Below are 17,057 nucleotides of genomic sequence, written 5' to 3'. Positions count from 1 at the left end.
CATCAACGTCACACCAAACATACACAGAACATGTTCTCAGAATATAAGATATTGATGTTCTAGACACGTTTCATGCAAACGTTGCAAGAACTCTCCTGTGTATCAGTCATCAAGATGTCACCTGATGGTCCCAAGGGTAGCACTACAGGTTAAATGAGACGTTGACATAGACATAGTGGCCTAGCAGGAAGATCATAATGCTGTGAACCAAAATATTGTGAGTTCAAATCCCAGGTGAGGACATGTTGAATAGAAATTACAGTATAAATGATTATGCCCATGTAATCACATACAGGTACCTGCCAAAATAAAGGACACAAACATCGTAATAGGGTGTTGGGCCACCACAAGAGCCTAAATGCGCTTTGGCATAGATTCTACATGCGTCTGGAACTCTATTGGAGGGATGCGAAACCACTAGACACGAACTATTACAGACCTATATCCATCCTGCCCTGCTTTATTAAAGTCTTCGAAAGCCTAGCGAACAAACAGATCACCGGCCAGCTCGAATCCCACCGTACCTTCTCCACTATGCAATCTGGTTTCCGAGCTGGTCACGGGTGTACCTCAGCCATGCTCAAGGTCCTCAACAATATCATAACCGCCATCGATAAGAGAGAATACTATGCAGCTGTATTCATCGACCTGACCAAGGCTTTCGACTTCACCACATTCTTATCTGCAGACTCAACAGCTTTGGTTTCTCAAATGACTGCCTCGCCTGGTTCACCAGCTACTTCTCAGACAGAGTTCAGTGTGTCAAATGGGAGGGCCTGTTAATTTTGAATAAAACATTTAGAAAAACATAATTTCACTTGGACATTATAAGGTATTGTGTGACAAAAAAGTATTTTAAATTCAGGCTACAACACAATAAAATGTGGAAAGTCAAGGGGTGTGAATACTTTCCGAAGGCACTGTATCTGTATATCAAATATGTAAGTTGAAAACACTATGTTGAAAAATACTTTTTGTGTCTGTGAGTGTCCCTAACCTTTCCAACATACAAAGAGCTGTGAATGGATCGGTGGTTCAACAATCAGCACCTTAATTGGCTCGGCAACAGTAACAAGACGTGATGTATAATTTGATGTATATTTTTGTTACACATACCGTTGAAGTTGGAAGTTTACATACACTTAGGTTGGAGTCATTAAAACATGTTTTTCAACCACTCCACAAATTCCTTGTTAAAAAAAACATTGTTTTGGCAAGTCAGTTAGGACATCTACTACTTAAGTCATTTTTCCAACAATTGTTTATTTCACTTATAATTCACTGTATCACAATTCCAGAAAATGATGTCATGACTTTAGAAGCTTCTGATAGGCTAATTGACATCATTTGAGTCAATTGGAGGTGTACCTGTGGATGTATTTCAAGGCCTACCTTCAAACTCAGTGCCTCTTTGCTTGACATCATGGGAAAATCAAAAGAAATCAGCCAAGACCTCAGAAAAAAATGGTGGACCTTCACAAGTCTGGTTCATCCTTGGGAGCAATTTCCAAACGACTGAAGGTACCATGTTCATCTGTACAAACAATAGTAATCAAGTATAAACACCATGGGACCACGCAGCCGTCATACCGCTCAGGAAGGAGACGCGTTCTCCTAGAGATGGATGTACTTTGGTGCGAAAAGTACAAATCAATCCCACAACAGCAAAGGACCTTGTGAAGATGCTGGAGGAAACAGGTAGAAAATTATCTATATCCACAGTAAAACGATTACTGTATCGACATAACCTGAAAGGCCGCTCAGCAAGGAAGAAGCCACTGCTCAAAAACCGCCGTCAAAAAGCCAGACTAAGGTTTGCAACTGCACATGGGGACAAAGATTGTACTTTTTGGAGAAATGTCCTCTAGTCTGATGAAACATGGAACTGTTTGGCCATAATGACCATTGTTATGTTTGGAGGAAAAAGGGAGAGGCTTGCAAGCCGAAGAACACCATCCCAACAGTGATGCACGGGGGTGGCAGCATCATGTTTTGGGGGTGCTTTGCTGCAGGAGGGACTGGTGCACTCCACATAGTAGATGGTACCATGAGGAAGGACAATTATGTGGGTATATTGAAGCAACATCTCAAGACATCATCAGACGCAAATGGGAATTCCAAATGGACAATGATCCCAAGCAAACTTCCAAAGTTGTGGCAAAATGGCGTAAGGACAACAAAGTCAAGGTATTGGAGTGACCATCACAAAGCCCTGACCTCAATCCTATAAAAAAGTTGTGGGCAGAACCGAAAAAGCGTGCGTGAGCAAGGAGGCCTACAAACCTGACTCAGTTACACCAGCTCTGTTCGGAGGAATGGACCAAAATTCACCCAGCTTATTGTGGGAAGCTTGTGGAAGGCTACCAGAAACGTTTGACCCAAGTGAAACAATTTAAAGGCAATGCTACCAAATACTAATTGAGTGTATGTAAACTTCTGACCCACTGGGAATGTGATGAAATAAATAAAAGCTGAAATAAATAATTCTCTCTACTATAATTATGACAATTCACATTCTTAAAATAAAGTGGTGATCCTAACTGACCTAAGACTGGGAATTCTTACTCTGATTAAATGTCAGGAATTTTGAAAAACTGAGTTTAAATGTATTTGGCTAAGGTGTATGTAAACCTCCGACTTCAACTGTATGTTTCCATGAAACATGTCTAGAACATTAAAATCTTATGTTCTGAGGACATGGCAACCATGTTCTGTGTGTGTTTGGTGGGATGTTGATGGAACATTCTCTTAACCCACAGAAAACTGGACTCATGAAGTTCTTGCACCGTTCCACTGAAGCGTTTAGAACATTAATATCTTACGTTCTAAGAACCACATTCTGGGTAAGTTCTATTTGACATTAAGGGAATAGTCTCTTGAAACAAATTCCTTGCGCATCACGGATACATTCCTATGAAAACATTAATGACCTATTGAGACTTAAGGGAACATTCTCTAAAGTTGTGGGAACATGTGTTGTTAGTTGGTCTGGGGCACCTCTCCTGGGGGTGGACCTTTTTAGCAGTAGAAACAGCTACTAGTGCACCACATATGCGACCTTGAACACAATAACAGGCAGGTTAGTGACATTTACCACACATTTGCTCCCAACTCCCTGCATGCTGTTTTCTTTGTTGAGTGTAATTAATGAACTGAGACAGAAACACTTTCTTAATTTGACCGTGCCTCTCAAAGCAGGAACATCCTGCAGCAAGGGGAAATGTGAATTATTATCTGGATTATAATTCATGTACATTTTTGTAGGGGTTGATACATTTTTCATTAGAACAAACAAAAACAAGTCATATTTTTAAGTGGAAATTACTAACTTTAGAAGCCGTTTTAAACCTTGAATGCACTACAATTTGCATTTCCTGTTATGTATCTGCAACAACAGAGTGATCAAATTAAGATAGCAGCTCGTACATAGTTACTGTGCCCCACAGACTTGGAATGGGCACACTTAAGATGGATAGATTTGTCCCCTATGCTTGCTTCAAGGCATTAATAGAACACCTGCTCATACATAATTGCAATTGTTTTGTTATTTGCTTTATTAGATTGTTGTTTGTACTTTGTATTTATTTTTATGCATCTTGTATTTTGTATATTAATCTGTATTTCAAGCAGTAAGAAGGCAGTAAAATATTTGGGCCGCAGTCACTCAGAACCATTAGGTCTTAATTCTCACAGCCAGACAGCTCTCTTGGCTCCCCACTTTCTTGTCGTGGTCAGCACACCTGTGTCTGCACTGGTCACATTGTCTATGGTCATCTCTGTGACTTTCACAGAAACAACCTCTAACTTTGTAGATGGTGGTCTGGCTAGGTGCGGAACTAGTACTGGCATCACATCTCCCTCAGTGACAGGGTGAGCAGGGCCCAGCATGTTAATGGAACCTGTGAGACAGAGAGGACAAGAAAAGACACTAGACCACTACATCTAGTGCAGATAATTTGGTATGTTATGCATAATCTTCATTGCTGTAGGCACTTGGCACCCCCCCCCCCCACTTGCTCTCACACCAGTACAGCCCACAGTGGAGAGGAGAGGCTGCATGCCCCAGGAACCTCCTTCCTGACAGTGCCCTCTGGTGTCTGACACCCAGATCTAACTCCAAAGTCAGTGAGCTGCCACAATGTCCAGTCTGTGGAGTTACTCTCTGTGGAGTTGCTCTCAGGCACAGCACGGCACTGGAGAGAGAAGCGCTCCATTTGGAAGTGCTGTTGGCTGTTGGGGATCACTGCCAGGGAAGGTGGGGGGCGGGGTTACTGAGTAAGATCTTGGTTGAGCCAGCCTGACACCAGTACCCACCACCGTTGTCCCTGGCAACTACAGTGATGTAGTAACTGTCTCCACAGACAAGGCATTTGGGGTGATAACTTTGTGAGGTGTGTGTCTGAACCAGCGATGTCCAGGACCAGTTAGCACCTGTTTTCACATTGCATCTTAAGGACATAGACTCACTTAAGTAGATGGCTGATCTAGGGGTTCAAACATACACAAGCACTCTGATATTGGGAGACCCTAGAGAAAGAAGGAAACGTAATATTTCTATGTGCATGAGTATGTGTGTGGGTGTATGTGTGAATCTGTGCTATACCTTCAGACCCTGCAGTCTGGACTATCAACGCTGTTAGACCTGAAACAAAACAATGTGTCGTTGATCAATGAGATCACAAGTTATTTGGGGAGATGTTTCTCTACTCGTTTACTATTCAGGAGGAATTAGTACGTAACAAAATGACTGTATAAACACAGAGGAATGGGAAACAGTCTCTAATTAGACTGTAGATGGATATCATCCCCATGGGGGTAGGATGAATGTAAATGCATGTCCTTTCCTGCCATTTCTGATCCTTTCCTTCACAGCAAGACTCCAATCAACTTCCAGTCATGACCATGGAGCTTAGGGCTTGAATAATACAGGTGTAGATAGATGCACTGGGGCTTTAGTGGCCAGATAGCATTCAAATAAACCCACCTAAACATGCTCTCTTAGGAATGACATCTTACCTGTATCTTGCTTTGTCAATCTGTAGTGTATATGGATGGATCTAAAGATTTTTAGCTAATAGAGAGAGAGATAACTTTATTGATACATTGTACACAAGGTCCGTCCAACCAAATGTAGACTTCTGCTTAATCTCAACCCCTCCGAAAGACGGCCCACTGGGCACATCACGTTATTTCAACTTGGTAATATTTGGTTGAGATGTTGATCAGTAAGAGTTCAACCTTTATTCACCAACTCAAAGCCAGAAGTTTGTTGAATTCCCAATGTGTTATCACTGTGCTTTCATCCATCTCAACGCACAACCAAATTCCAATGGAAAAACAATGTCAGATTTTTTGTATTTATAAAACAACTTAATGTGTTATCACACCATCTAATAGCACAACCAAATGACCTGGATTGCAGCTGAGATTACATTAAAAGTACATAGTGCAAGTGATCAATGCTTTTCAAGATTTTGAGCAGATTATTACAGCAATTGTGAAGATCTCCACAGACCTCCTACAGTACCTTTGCATGATATCTCAAACAAGCATGCTTTCTATGATTGCATAAGACGACATTTACAGTGCCTTCAGAAAGTATACAGCCCCCTTGACTTTTTACACATTTTGTTGTCTTACAGCTGAATTTAAAATGGATAAAACTTAGATTTTTTTGTCAATGGCCTACACACAATACCCCATAATGTCAAAATAAATTAAAAATTAAAAGCTGAAATGTCTTGAGTCAATAACTTTCAAACCCTTTGTTATGCCAATCCTTAATAAGTTCAGGAGTAAAAAGTCACATAATACGTTGCATGGACTCTGACAGACATTGAATATCCCTTTGAGCATGGTGAAGTTATTAATTACACGTTGGATGGTGTATCAATACACCCAGTCACTACAAAGATACAGGTGTCCTTCCTAACTCAGTTGCCAGAGAGGAAGGAAACCGCTCAGGGATTTCACCATGAGGCCAATGGTGACTAAAACAGTTACAGAGTTGAATGTCTGTGATAGGAGAAAACTAAGGATGGATCAACAACATTGTAGGTACTCCACAATACTAACCTAATTGACAGAGTAAAGAAGGAAGATGGTACAGAATACAAATATTCCAAAACATGCATCCTGTTTGGAACAAGACACTAAAGTAATACTGCAAAACAATGTGTCAATGCCATTATTTTTTTTGTCCTGAATACAAAGTGTTATGTTAGGGACAAATCCAATACAACACATTAAAAAATATATATACATTTAACTAGGCAAGTCCGTTAAGAACAAATTCTTATTTAAAATGACAGCCTAGGAACAGTGGGTTAACTGCCTTGTTCAGGGGCAGAACGACAGATGTTTACCTTGTCAGCTCGAGGATTTAATCTAGCATACCTTTCGATTACTGACCTAACGCTCTAACCACTAGGCTACCTGAGTACCACTACATATTTTCAAGCATAGTGGTGGCTGCATCATGTTATGGGTATGCTTGTAATCATTAAGAACTGGGGAGTTTTTCAACACCAACAAAAAGAAAGCAGGGATAAACACAAGGCCAAATCTACGCTGGAGTTGCTTACCAAGAAGACTGTGAATGTTCCGGAGTGGCCGAGTTACAATTTTGACTTGTCAACAACCAATTTGAAAGAGCTTGAATCATTTTGAAAAACATTATAGCCTTAACTTAAGGCTATTTACTGTATTACAAAACGATTATTCAATTGTGTTTGGTTGACAAAAATTCCAAATTAATTAATTGACAAATAAACAATGTATACAGTTGAAGTCGGAGGTTTACATACACCTTAGCCAAATACATTTAAACTCAGTTTTTCACAACTCCTGACATTTAATCCAAATAAAAATTCCCTGTCTTAGGTCAGTTAGTATCACCACTTTATTTTAAGAATGTGAAATGTCAGAATAATAGTAGAGAGAATTATTTATTTCAGCTTTTATTTCTTTCATCACATTCCCAGTGGGTCAGAAGTTTACATACACTCAATTAGTATTGGGTAGCATTGCCCTTACATTGATTAACTTGGGTCAAGCATTTATGGTAGCCTTCCACAATAAACTGGGTGAATTTTGGCCCATTCCTCCTGACAGAGCTGATATAACTGAGTCAGGTTTGTAGGCCTCCTTGCACACACACACTTTTTTGGTTCTGCCCGCAAATGTTCTATAGGATTGAGGTCAGGGCTTTGTGATGGCCACTCCAATACCTTGAATTTGTTGTCCTTAAGCCATTTTGCCACAACTATGGAAGTTTGCTTGAGGTCATTGTCCATTTGGAAGACCCATTTCGACCAAGCTTTAACTTCCTGACTGATGTCTTCAATATATCCACATAATTGTTCTTCTCATGATGCCATCTATTTTGTGATGTGCACCAGTCCCTCCTGCAGCAAAGCACCCGCACAACATGACGCTGCCACCCCCGTGCCTCATGGTTGGGATGGTGTTCTTCGGCTTGCAAGCCTCCCCCTTTTTTCTCCAAACACAACAATTGTCATTATGGCCAAAGAGTTCTATTTTTTATTCATCAGATCAGAGAACATTTCTCCAAAAAGTATGATCTTTTCCCCCATGTGCAGTTGCAAACCATAGTCTGGCTTTTTTTATGGCGGTTTTGGAGCAGTGGCTTCTTCCTTGCTGAGCGGCCTTTCAGGTTATGTCGATATAGGATTCACTTTAGTGTGGATATAGATACATTTGTACCTGTTTCCTCCAGCATCTTCACAAGGTCCTTTGCTGAAGGCCCGTTCATCTCTAGGAGACAGAACGAGTCTCCTTCCTGAGCGGTATGACGTCTGTGTGGTCCCATGGTGTTTATACTTGCATGCTATTGTTTGTACACATGAACGTGGTACATTCAGGCGTTTGGAAATTGCTCCCAAGGATGAACCAGGAGGTCTACAATGTTTTTTCTGAAGTCTTGGCTGATTTCTTTAGATTTTCCCATGATGTCAAGCAAAGAGGCACTGAGTTTGAAGGTAGGCCTTGAAATACATCTACAGGTACACCTCCAATTGACTCAAATGATGTCAATTAGCCTATCAGAAGCTTCTAAAGTCATGACATAATTTTCTGGAATTGTGATACAGTGAATTATAAGTGAAATAATCTGTCTAAACAATTGTTGGAAAAATGACTTGTGTCATGCACAAAGTAAATGTCCTAACCGACTCGCCAAAACTATAGTTTGTTAACAAGAAATGTGTGGAGTGGTTGAAAAATGAGTTTTAATGACTCCAACCTAAGTGTCTGTAAACTTCTGACTTCAGCGTTCAGGTCCTGAAAGATGCAGGTATAAGGGCTGGAATACTTGACAGAGAGAACTTGTTGCGAAGGGGAGTGCCTTGTGATACATCGGAGAGAGTGTATTTTGTAACAAAATACAGCACTGAAGCAGAGAACATTAAAAGAATCATTAAAATAATTGGGGAATCATCTAAAGTGATACGCTACTACGCCAAGTCTTCCCTGAGCCACCAGTCATGAGCTTTAAGAGATGTCCGACCCTAAATGACAAATTAGTCCTCAGTTATCTTCCTGGTGACTCTCAAACAACTTGGCTTGACCACAAACCCAAGGGCTCTTTTAAATGTAACCATTGCAGAAATATTGCACAGAAAAAGTATTTTGTTGACACAGCTTCTAAAATGGAGTATTACGTCAAGCATTTCATTAACTGTAAAACCACTCATGTCATCAATAGATTGGAGTGTCCACAGTGCAAGTTGTTCTACATTGTCCTAGAGGCACTCAATTAGAAGAAATGGGGACCAAGTCCTTACACCATATACAAGCAGTTAACCAAAGGGGGGAAAGTTTTGGGATTTACAAACTACAGGCCACTAAGTTCCCTGGTTTAAATTAAGATATGGATTTACAAACTACAGGCCACTAAGTTCCCTGGTTTAAATTAAGATATGTATTTCTCACCCTTCCTGTAGGGTCGTGATAGGTCCATTTGCTGTCATCTAGTGGACATTTTGCTCAATTGCCCTCAGCTATTTTTAGACTGTTGTTGTTCATGTTTTGCTGTGTTCTAGTGTACTATGGAATATACTGCTCTCTTATTCTTGACACTTCTCCCAGTCATATTTAAGGTTAGAACTACCTTTCTAAGCATTCTGATACTTCTAGCTTGGAGTTGAATTTTTTGATAACATAGCTACAGTATTTCACTTTTTAATGTGTATAGTATTGCTTACTAGTTGTGTCCAAGCAATTGTGTAACCACTCCCTCTTCTAATTGGGCTAATTGGAAAAGCATTTCAAAAGAGGACATTGTATTACTTCTTTTTACTCCCTGACAAAGGCCATGCAGCCAAAACGGGTTGTTTTTAAAAACTTTGTTTCTATTGAACATGCCATACAAATAAAGGCGCTTTAATGAATTACATGAAGAGTGCCTTGGTCCTCCTTTCTTTTTGATGACCAATTCACCCCTTTTGCCAAAGTGCACCTTCTGTCTACCAAAATGTACTATTGTGTACCTTAGTAGCGCTTCCCTTCCTCCTGGTTGAAAAATGAGTTTTAATGACTCCAACCTAAGTGTATGTAAACTTCCGACTTCAACTGTATGTTGGATTCACATTTCCATCTCACTCAAGAATGAAAGTTAAAGAATAGGACTAAATCCAATCAAACTTTATTTAAAGTGTATTTAAAGTTTGATTTGTTTTAGTCCTATTCTTTAACAAAAACCTTTTTTAAATACTATTTCTTATTTTTTTTAGATCGTAACAGAATCACAACAAACAATATATACATTTTACCTAACAATCAACATTTCATAAGACACTGTAATTGGTACAAGTCATTGTTGACCCTAAGAAATAATAATACAAAACATTTATTTTTGGTTGAGATGGAGACTTGAATCCAACATATTTTTATTGTATTTATTTTACCAGGTATATTGACTGAGAACACATTCTCAGTTACAGCAACAACCTGGGGAATAGTTACAGGGGAGAGGAGGGGGGATGAATGAGACAATCGTAAACTGGGGATGATTAGGTGACTGTATGAGGGCCAGATTGGGAATTTAGCCAGGACAGCAGGGTTAACACTCCTACTCTTAAAATAAGTGCCATTGGATCTTTAGTGACCACAGAGAGTCAGGACACCCGTTTAACGACAAACTGGAATTAAAGCCAGACTAAATCAGTGGCACGGATCAAACTATCCAGGCAGAATATTAATCGGCATCTGCTTCAAATGTTGATATTTGGTTGTGTTGAAAACCAAACAATTCAATATCCAAATTTGTCTACAAATTAATAGTTGGATTCACATGTCCATCTCAACCAAAAATCTAAGTTAAAGAATGGAGCTTAATCTAATCAAATTTTAAATGCAATTTAAATAAAGTTTGATTGGATTTAGTCCTATTCTTTAACTTAGATTTTTAGTTGAAATGGAGACTTGAATCCAAAATATGAATGATTAACTTGAAGATTATATTTTAAATCAACCCAAATTTGAAACCTAGGACTATGTATTGTAATTTTGTTGTTGAATCCTGGGTTAAATATAAACTAGCTGCTGATGACTTGCTTTGCAAATGCTTTATAGGCCTAAATAGTATCACTGATGATATGACTTATAAAGTACTGTTACATTTCATTTGCTCTCTTAAACCTACCCTTTGGAATGACTTCGATAGCAACAGTGAATACATGTCGTTATTAAGACATCGCTCAATAATCATTCTCACGATAGATAGCACATTGGTAGCAATCATTGAGTAAGGGACAAATATAAAAGCTAAGCAGGGCTTGGTTAAAACCCTCGGTGGGAGATCAAATGAATAGCTGTGGATCAACTGCCCAGTCTATTTTTTTTATATAGTGGACATAACGTTGAAGATATGACGTTGTAGTGGGGGGGTTAAGTGCATTGTTCAAGGGCATAACGGATTTAGGATTTGAACCCAGCAACCCTCTGGTTGCCAGCTCATTACCGACAGATTTTTCCTGTCAGGTCCGGGATTCGAAGTGGCAACCCTCTCTTACCGCTAGGCTACCTGTCGACCTTGTAATTGCCAACAGGATTAATATCATACTGTGTACCTACCAATAGCTGCCCACAGACTGTAGGCCAGTCCAATTGACTCGCAGAGTCTGGCTGAAAACAGAAAAGTAGCTTAGTGTGATGTTTTGTACACCAGTTTTCCATCCATAGCCTTTGAATTGTGTTGAAACGTGTGGGGGTCGCCACTATTTCGACCAATATCATATATTGATCAATTCAATTGACAAATAGTTGTAGTTTCACGGTTGCTTCCAGTAATATCGGAGTCCACCAAATATGCTAGCCCACTGTCTCCTATTATTTCAATGATCTCCCTCCACCTTCCCTTCTTCCACCGCCGAGCGCTCTCTCACGTTATACTCCTTCTCACAGTGCGGGTTGGTTTCAGCAGTCGGATGCTTGGTGGAATGCTTGCGAGACAAGCAATCCGTTCCGGTCACTATTGAAAAAGAAAGGGGTGGTGATACATGAAGAGACATGGCTTCTAAAGAGATAACTGCCTCTTGTTTTGTCAGTGTGAGCAGGGATGTTACAGGTAGGAATCACCATTCATATCACCATTATTGTCATATGTATGATGCACCGGTTCTGTCTTTGACCATTACCGTGTATGTGGTGGTCTGCGACTGGACAGAGGCTTTGGAAGTTTATGAAAAATACTGCTTTCGTATCTGCCACCAAGCGTTGTGCCATTTTTTTTGTATTTTAAGCTACACGTGCATTGCATTCATTTGATCAAAAAGTTAGGAAGTTGTGTAAAGCAAAGACATCCTGCTTCCTCAGGACTTATGATCAGCCGGCTGGGCTTGTATCTTGTCTATTCTCTAGCCCATAGGAAAAGAGGCGTTGTGAAAATCATCGTGTGTGCATCACGCATGGATTTACTCACTCATAATGCTATCTGCATTCATAAATTCATGCCAGCTTTTAAGAATAGGAATTGTTACCGTCTCAGCGTGTTGGCAGTAAGCCTGCTCTTTTTGTCTGCAGCTTGTGTGTGAAAGATAGAGAGGGAGCAGTATGCATTTTCTTGGCAACAATTTGTATGTATTCTTTGCTTTCCTTTCCTTTATGGAATGAGACAGACATGGCCACTAACCTACACTGCCCTTTCAGACTATTATTTTATACCAGTGTATCCCAACCCTGCTCCTCGAGTACCCCCAACCCTGCTCCTCCAGTACCCCCAACCCTGCTCCTCCAGTACCCCCAACCCTGCTCCTCGAGTACCCCCAACAGTACACATTTGTATTGTAACCCTGGACAAGCACACCTGATTCGGGGCGGCAGTGTAGCCTAGTGGTTAGAGCATTGGACTAGTAACCGAAAGGTTGCAAGTTCAAATCCCCGAGCTGACAAGGTACAAAATCTGTCGTTCTGCCCCTGAACAGGCAGTTAACCCACTGTTCCTAGGCTGTCATTGAAAATAAGAATTTGTTCTTAACTGATTTGCCTAGTAAAATAAAGGTTAAAAAAAATTCAACTTGCCAACTAATCATCAAGCCAACAATGAGTTGAATGAGGTGTGTTTATCAAGGGCTACAGCGTTAAGGTGTACTGTTTGGGGGTACTCAAGGCCCAAGGTTGGGAAACACTGTTCTATACAGATGACAAGGCTGCCATTGAATTGACACCAGTTTACATCTCACAAACTTAATCACACTTTCACTCACCTACACCACACACACATGCTCACATTAGCAGAGAGATTCTGAGTTAATTACTCCTAATGGCTCTATTAACCACACTGTGATAATTATTCCAGTGGAATCCCTGCCTCTCAATCCACTCACCTGCCAGATGGGAGCCAGCCACTCCCATCTGCCAGCTAAAGGTCATCATCTGCATGGAGACAAAAGACTACCTCTGTTTAAACAGTCATCATGATGTTCAGGTCATCATCTTAATAATCAGAACATTACTCTAACTATCCTGTCAGGAGAATCAGCAGCATTCTTTCATTTGACAGTGCATTAGTCACAGGTGAAGTACAGTATATTCAGTGCCTTGGTTTGTTATCCATTATCTAATACCTTTCACCATGTCACTCTCTCCTCCTGTCCTCCTCTCTGGCCTTGCCCCTGTCTCTCTGATGGTACCTCTCTATGTCAGGGATGTCCTCAGGCCCAGCCAGGTTATCTGCAGTAGTGTGTGGGGGGGGGGTATTGTATTTTGAATCTCATTAATAACAGAATGAATGCGATTGCAGGTTTTCACCTATGAAACACACAATTAATAATAAGATGTTTGTTGGTTTATTCACATGATTAGATCATGAAATTACAAAAGCTCCTTTAGTTTGCATAATGCAAGGAAATTAACAGGTGATAATGGAAAAAATACAACAAGAAAAAGAAAAACTGGAGAGAAAAAACAGGAAGTGTTTTGTCTCCATCCACTCTCACCAAGTACTGCATTTTGTCTCAGGTTTCCATATTCTATTAAAATGCTCTCTATTTTATGGCTTCATTCTGTCCTCTCTCACATATCCTAGTTTGATGGGGAAATTGTTGTGTGCCTGCCATTGAAAATATTGCTGTCTTTCACTTTTTAATGAAGAATACAATGGTTTTAGAGACCCATGGGTTTTCTCAATCAATAGCATAGTTTAAGATACTAGAAGCAGGATCATATTCTACAAAATACACAGTGACCGTGTTTCTGTGCAGCCTCTGAATATCTCCCTGTTTATAAAATGCCAGTATGTCAGTTCTAAATGAAAAGGTTGGTCCGCCTTCAGTCGGTTGGCGATAGGGCTGTCCACTTGAAGGTCAAGCTTGTCTCTCTCACTGTTCTGATGTGCTGTATACTTGGTTGATTTGTGTGATTGTGTGTATGAAATGTTTGCTGTGTGTATCTGACCTTGGATGTTTTTCTATTTACAGAGAGTATCAGGAAGATTATTGACAAGGCCTCAACCAAGTTAATACGTGGTGTAAAGCTTGAAACCAAAAATGGCAAATCAGAGGATAGGATACTGGTGAGTAGTGTTTGAATAACTGGTAAAAACAGCAGTTGCTATATTGATGTGCTGACTGAGTGGGTGGTATTCCCACAGATGATTGTTGAGCTTTTGATATAGAACAGATCTCCAGACCATCCACACACAATACTATTCCACCCCTCACTACGCCAAAAAACAAGTCTGATACAGTGGATGGATACTACATAACACATTGGATGGAAACCTGATGGGTGGTCTATGAGAGACATGATGCAACATAGGCAGTATTGAAGTGCAATTAATTGCTATGGTCAATTACATACTGAGCGCAAGCTATGGCCAGATTGGCGACATGCCATGAATATATTAAGTTGATAGGTTTCTGCTTCCCCATCCCTGGCTGTGCCTGGGCTTTGTATTGGGACTAGAGGTCGACTGATTAATCGGAATGGCTGATTAATTTGGGCCGATTTCAAGTTTTCATAACAATCGGAAATCTGTAAAAAAAAAATTACAGCTTTATTTAACTAGGCAAGTCAGTTAAGAACACATTCTCAATTTCAATGACGGCCTAGGAACAGTGGCTGCCTTGTTCAGGGGCAGAACGACAGATTTTTACCTTGTCAGCTCGGGGATTCAATCTTGCATCCTTACGGTTAACCAGTCCAAGGCTCTAACCACCTGCGTCACGAGGAGCCTGCCTGTTACGCGAATGCAGTAAGAAGCCAAGGTAAATTGGTAGCTAGCATTAAACTTAACTTATAAAAAACAATCAATCAATCATAATCACTAGTTAACTACACATGGTTGATGATATTACTAGTTTATCTAGCGTGTCCTGCGTTGCATTTAATCGATGCGGTGCGCATTTGCGAAAAAGGACTGTCATTGCTCTAACATGTACCTAACCATAAACATCAATGCCTTTCTTAAAATGAATAGACAGAAGTATATATTTTTAAACCTGCATATTTAGCTAAAATAAATCCAGGTTAGCAGGCAATATTAACCAGGTGAAATTGTGTCACTTCTCTTGCGTTCATTGCACGTAGAGTCATGGTATATGCAAACTAATTTGCCTGAATTTTACGTAATTATGACATAACATTGAAGGTTGTGCAATGTAACAGCAATATTTAGACTTATGTATGCCACCCGTTAAAATACGTAACGTTTCCGTATTTCACTGAAAGAATAAACACTTGTTTTCGAGATGATAGTTTCCGGATTCAACCATATTAATGACCTTAGGCTCGTATTTCTGTGTGTTATTATGTTATAATTATATGATTTGATAGAGCAGTCTGACTGAGCGATGGTCGACACCAGCAGGCTCGTAAGCATTTATTCAAACAGCACTTTTGTGTGTTTTGCCAGCAGCTCTTTGCAATGCTTCAAGCATTGGCTGTGCCTGGGCTTTGTATTGGGACTAGAGGTCGACTGATTAATCAGAATGGCCGATTAATTAGGGCCGATTTCAAGTTTTCATGACAATCGGCAATCTGTATTTTTTTACACCTTTCTTTAAAGGTGTTTATGACTTCAAGCCTATCAACTCCTGAGATTAGGCTGGTATAACCAATGTGAAATGGCTAGCTAGTTAGCGGGGTGCGCGCTAATAGCTTTTCAAACGTCACTCGCTCTGAGACTTGGAGTAGTTGTTCCCCTTGCTCCTTATGAGTAACGCTGCTTCGAGGGTGGCTGTTGTCGATGTGTTCCTGGTTCGAGTCCAGGTAGGAGCGAGGAGAGTGACGGAAGCTATACTGTTACACTGGCAATACTAAAGTGCCTATAAGAACATCCAATAGTCAAAGGTTACTGAAATACAAATGGTATAGAGAGAAATAGTCCTATAAATTCCTATAATAACTACAACCTAAAACTTCTTACCTGGGAATATTGAAGACTCATGTTAAAAGGAACCACCAGCTTTCATATGTTCTCAAGTTCTGAGCAAGGAACTTAAACGTTAGCTTTCTTACATGGCACATATTGCACTTTTACTTTCTTCTCCAACACTTTGTTTTTGCATTATTTAAACCAAATTGAACATGTTTCATTATTTATTTAGGCTAAATTGATTTTATTGATGTATTATATTAAGTTAAAATAAGTGTTAATTCAGTTGAAAAAAATCGGTCAACCTCGAATTGGGACAATGTAGGACAGAGAGGTCTGTAATAGCAGCAGCTTGGGGAGGCTCTGTCTCTCTGAGACCCTGGCGGTGGAGGCAATGCTGGGCGCGGGCGTACCACTGCCTTTGATTCTGGGTGCTTTCATCAGAGAGTATGTGGGGCAAAGATGTGAAATCTCCATTTGTGGAGCTGCAGCCTTGCCAGCTCACAGGACTAAATCTGGGCCAGTGAGCTCTTTTAGTATAGATCACAACCTGTGTGAGTACAGCAAATAGGGAGAAACAGACCGACCAAATAACAAAAGCTGCTCAACACTTTTAGAAAGAAAGGTGCTATCTAGAACCTAAAAGGGTTCTGTGGCTGTCCCCATAGAAGAATCCTTTGAAAAAAAAGCTTTTGGTTCCAGGTAGAACCCTTTTGGGTTCCATGTAGAACTAGGGTTCCATGTAGAACCAAATGGTTATACTTGGAACCCAAAAGGGTTTCTCCTATGGGGACAGCCGCAGAACCCCTTTGGAACCCTTTTTTCTAAGAGTGTAACAACTCCACATAAAACTGCATTGAAATGTTTTCATGTTTTTGTGCTCCCCAAAACTACCACAAGCTTTCCCCTCAATTCCCTGATGAGGCAATGGGCTGAACCCCCAGCAGGGCAGGCTAGGCCTTGGCAGAGAGTCGTTCCCTTGATGACTGCTTAATGATTCATTATGGTGCGAGTTGGGAGAGTTTTGCATGTGCACCCTTTGATACTCAGCGTCTTCGGTATGTCTGTCTATCTGTCGGGACTATGTTATCTCTTCAGTCCCCGCTGTCCAATCTCTCTCTAATAAACTGGTCCTTCTATTTAACTCTGAACGGTCTGTAATTGTAGTCTCTGTGGGGCATAGGATGAGGCTGAGGAGAGGGTAGCGATTTAAGGTGTCAAG

General features: G+C 40.4%; 1 protein-coding gene across 1 annotated transcript in view; it reads left to right on the top strand.

Annotated features, from left to right (window-relative positions):
- The first annotated feature begins 11,529 nt into the window (after positions 1-11,529).
- The window catches only part of LOC135511756 (capping protein, Arp2/3 and myosin-I linker protein 3-like), a 37,239-nt gene continuing 31,711 nt past the window's right edge, over positions 11,530-17,057 (top strand). Inside the window, exons 1-2 of the mRNA XM_064933229.1 lie at positions 11,530-11,587; positions 13,938-14,032. Of these exons, the coding sequence (XP_064789301.1) occupies positions 11,530-11,587; positions 13,938-14,032 (153 nt within the window). The remainder of the gene's footprint in view (positions 11,588-13,937; positions 14,033-17,057) is intronic.

Source organism: Oncorhynchus masou, chromosome 24 (assembly GCF_036934945.1).
Source record: "Oncorhynchus masou masou isolate Uvic2021 chromosome 24, UVic_Omas_1.1, whole genome shotgun sequence".
NCBI classification, from domain to species: Eukaryota; Metazoa; Chordata; class Actinopteri; order Salmoniformes; family Salmonidae; genus Oncorhynchus; species Oncorhynchus masou.
The sequence above is the reverse complement of the archived record's forward strand: the minus strand, read 5'-3'. Positions and strand labels throughout refer to the sequence as shown.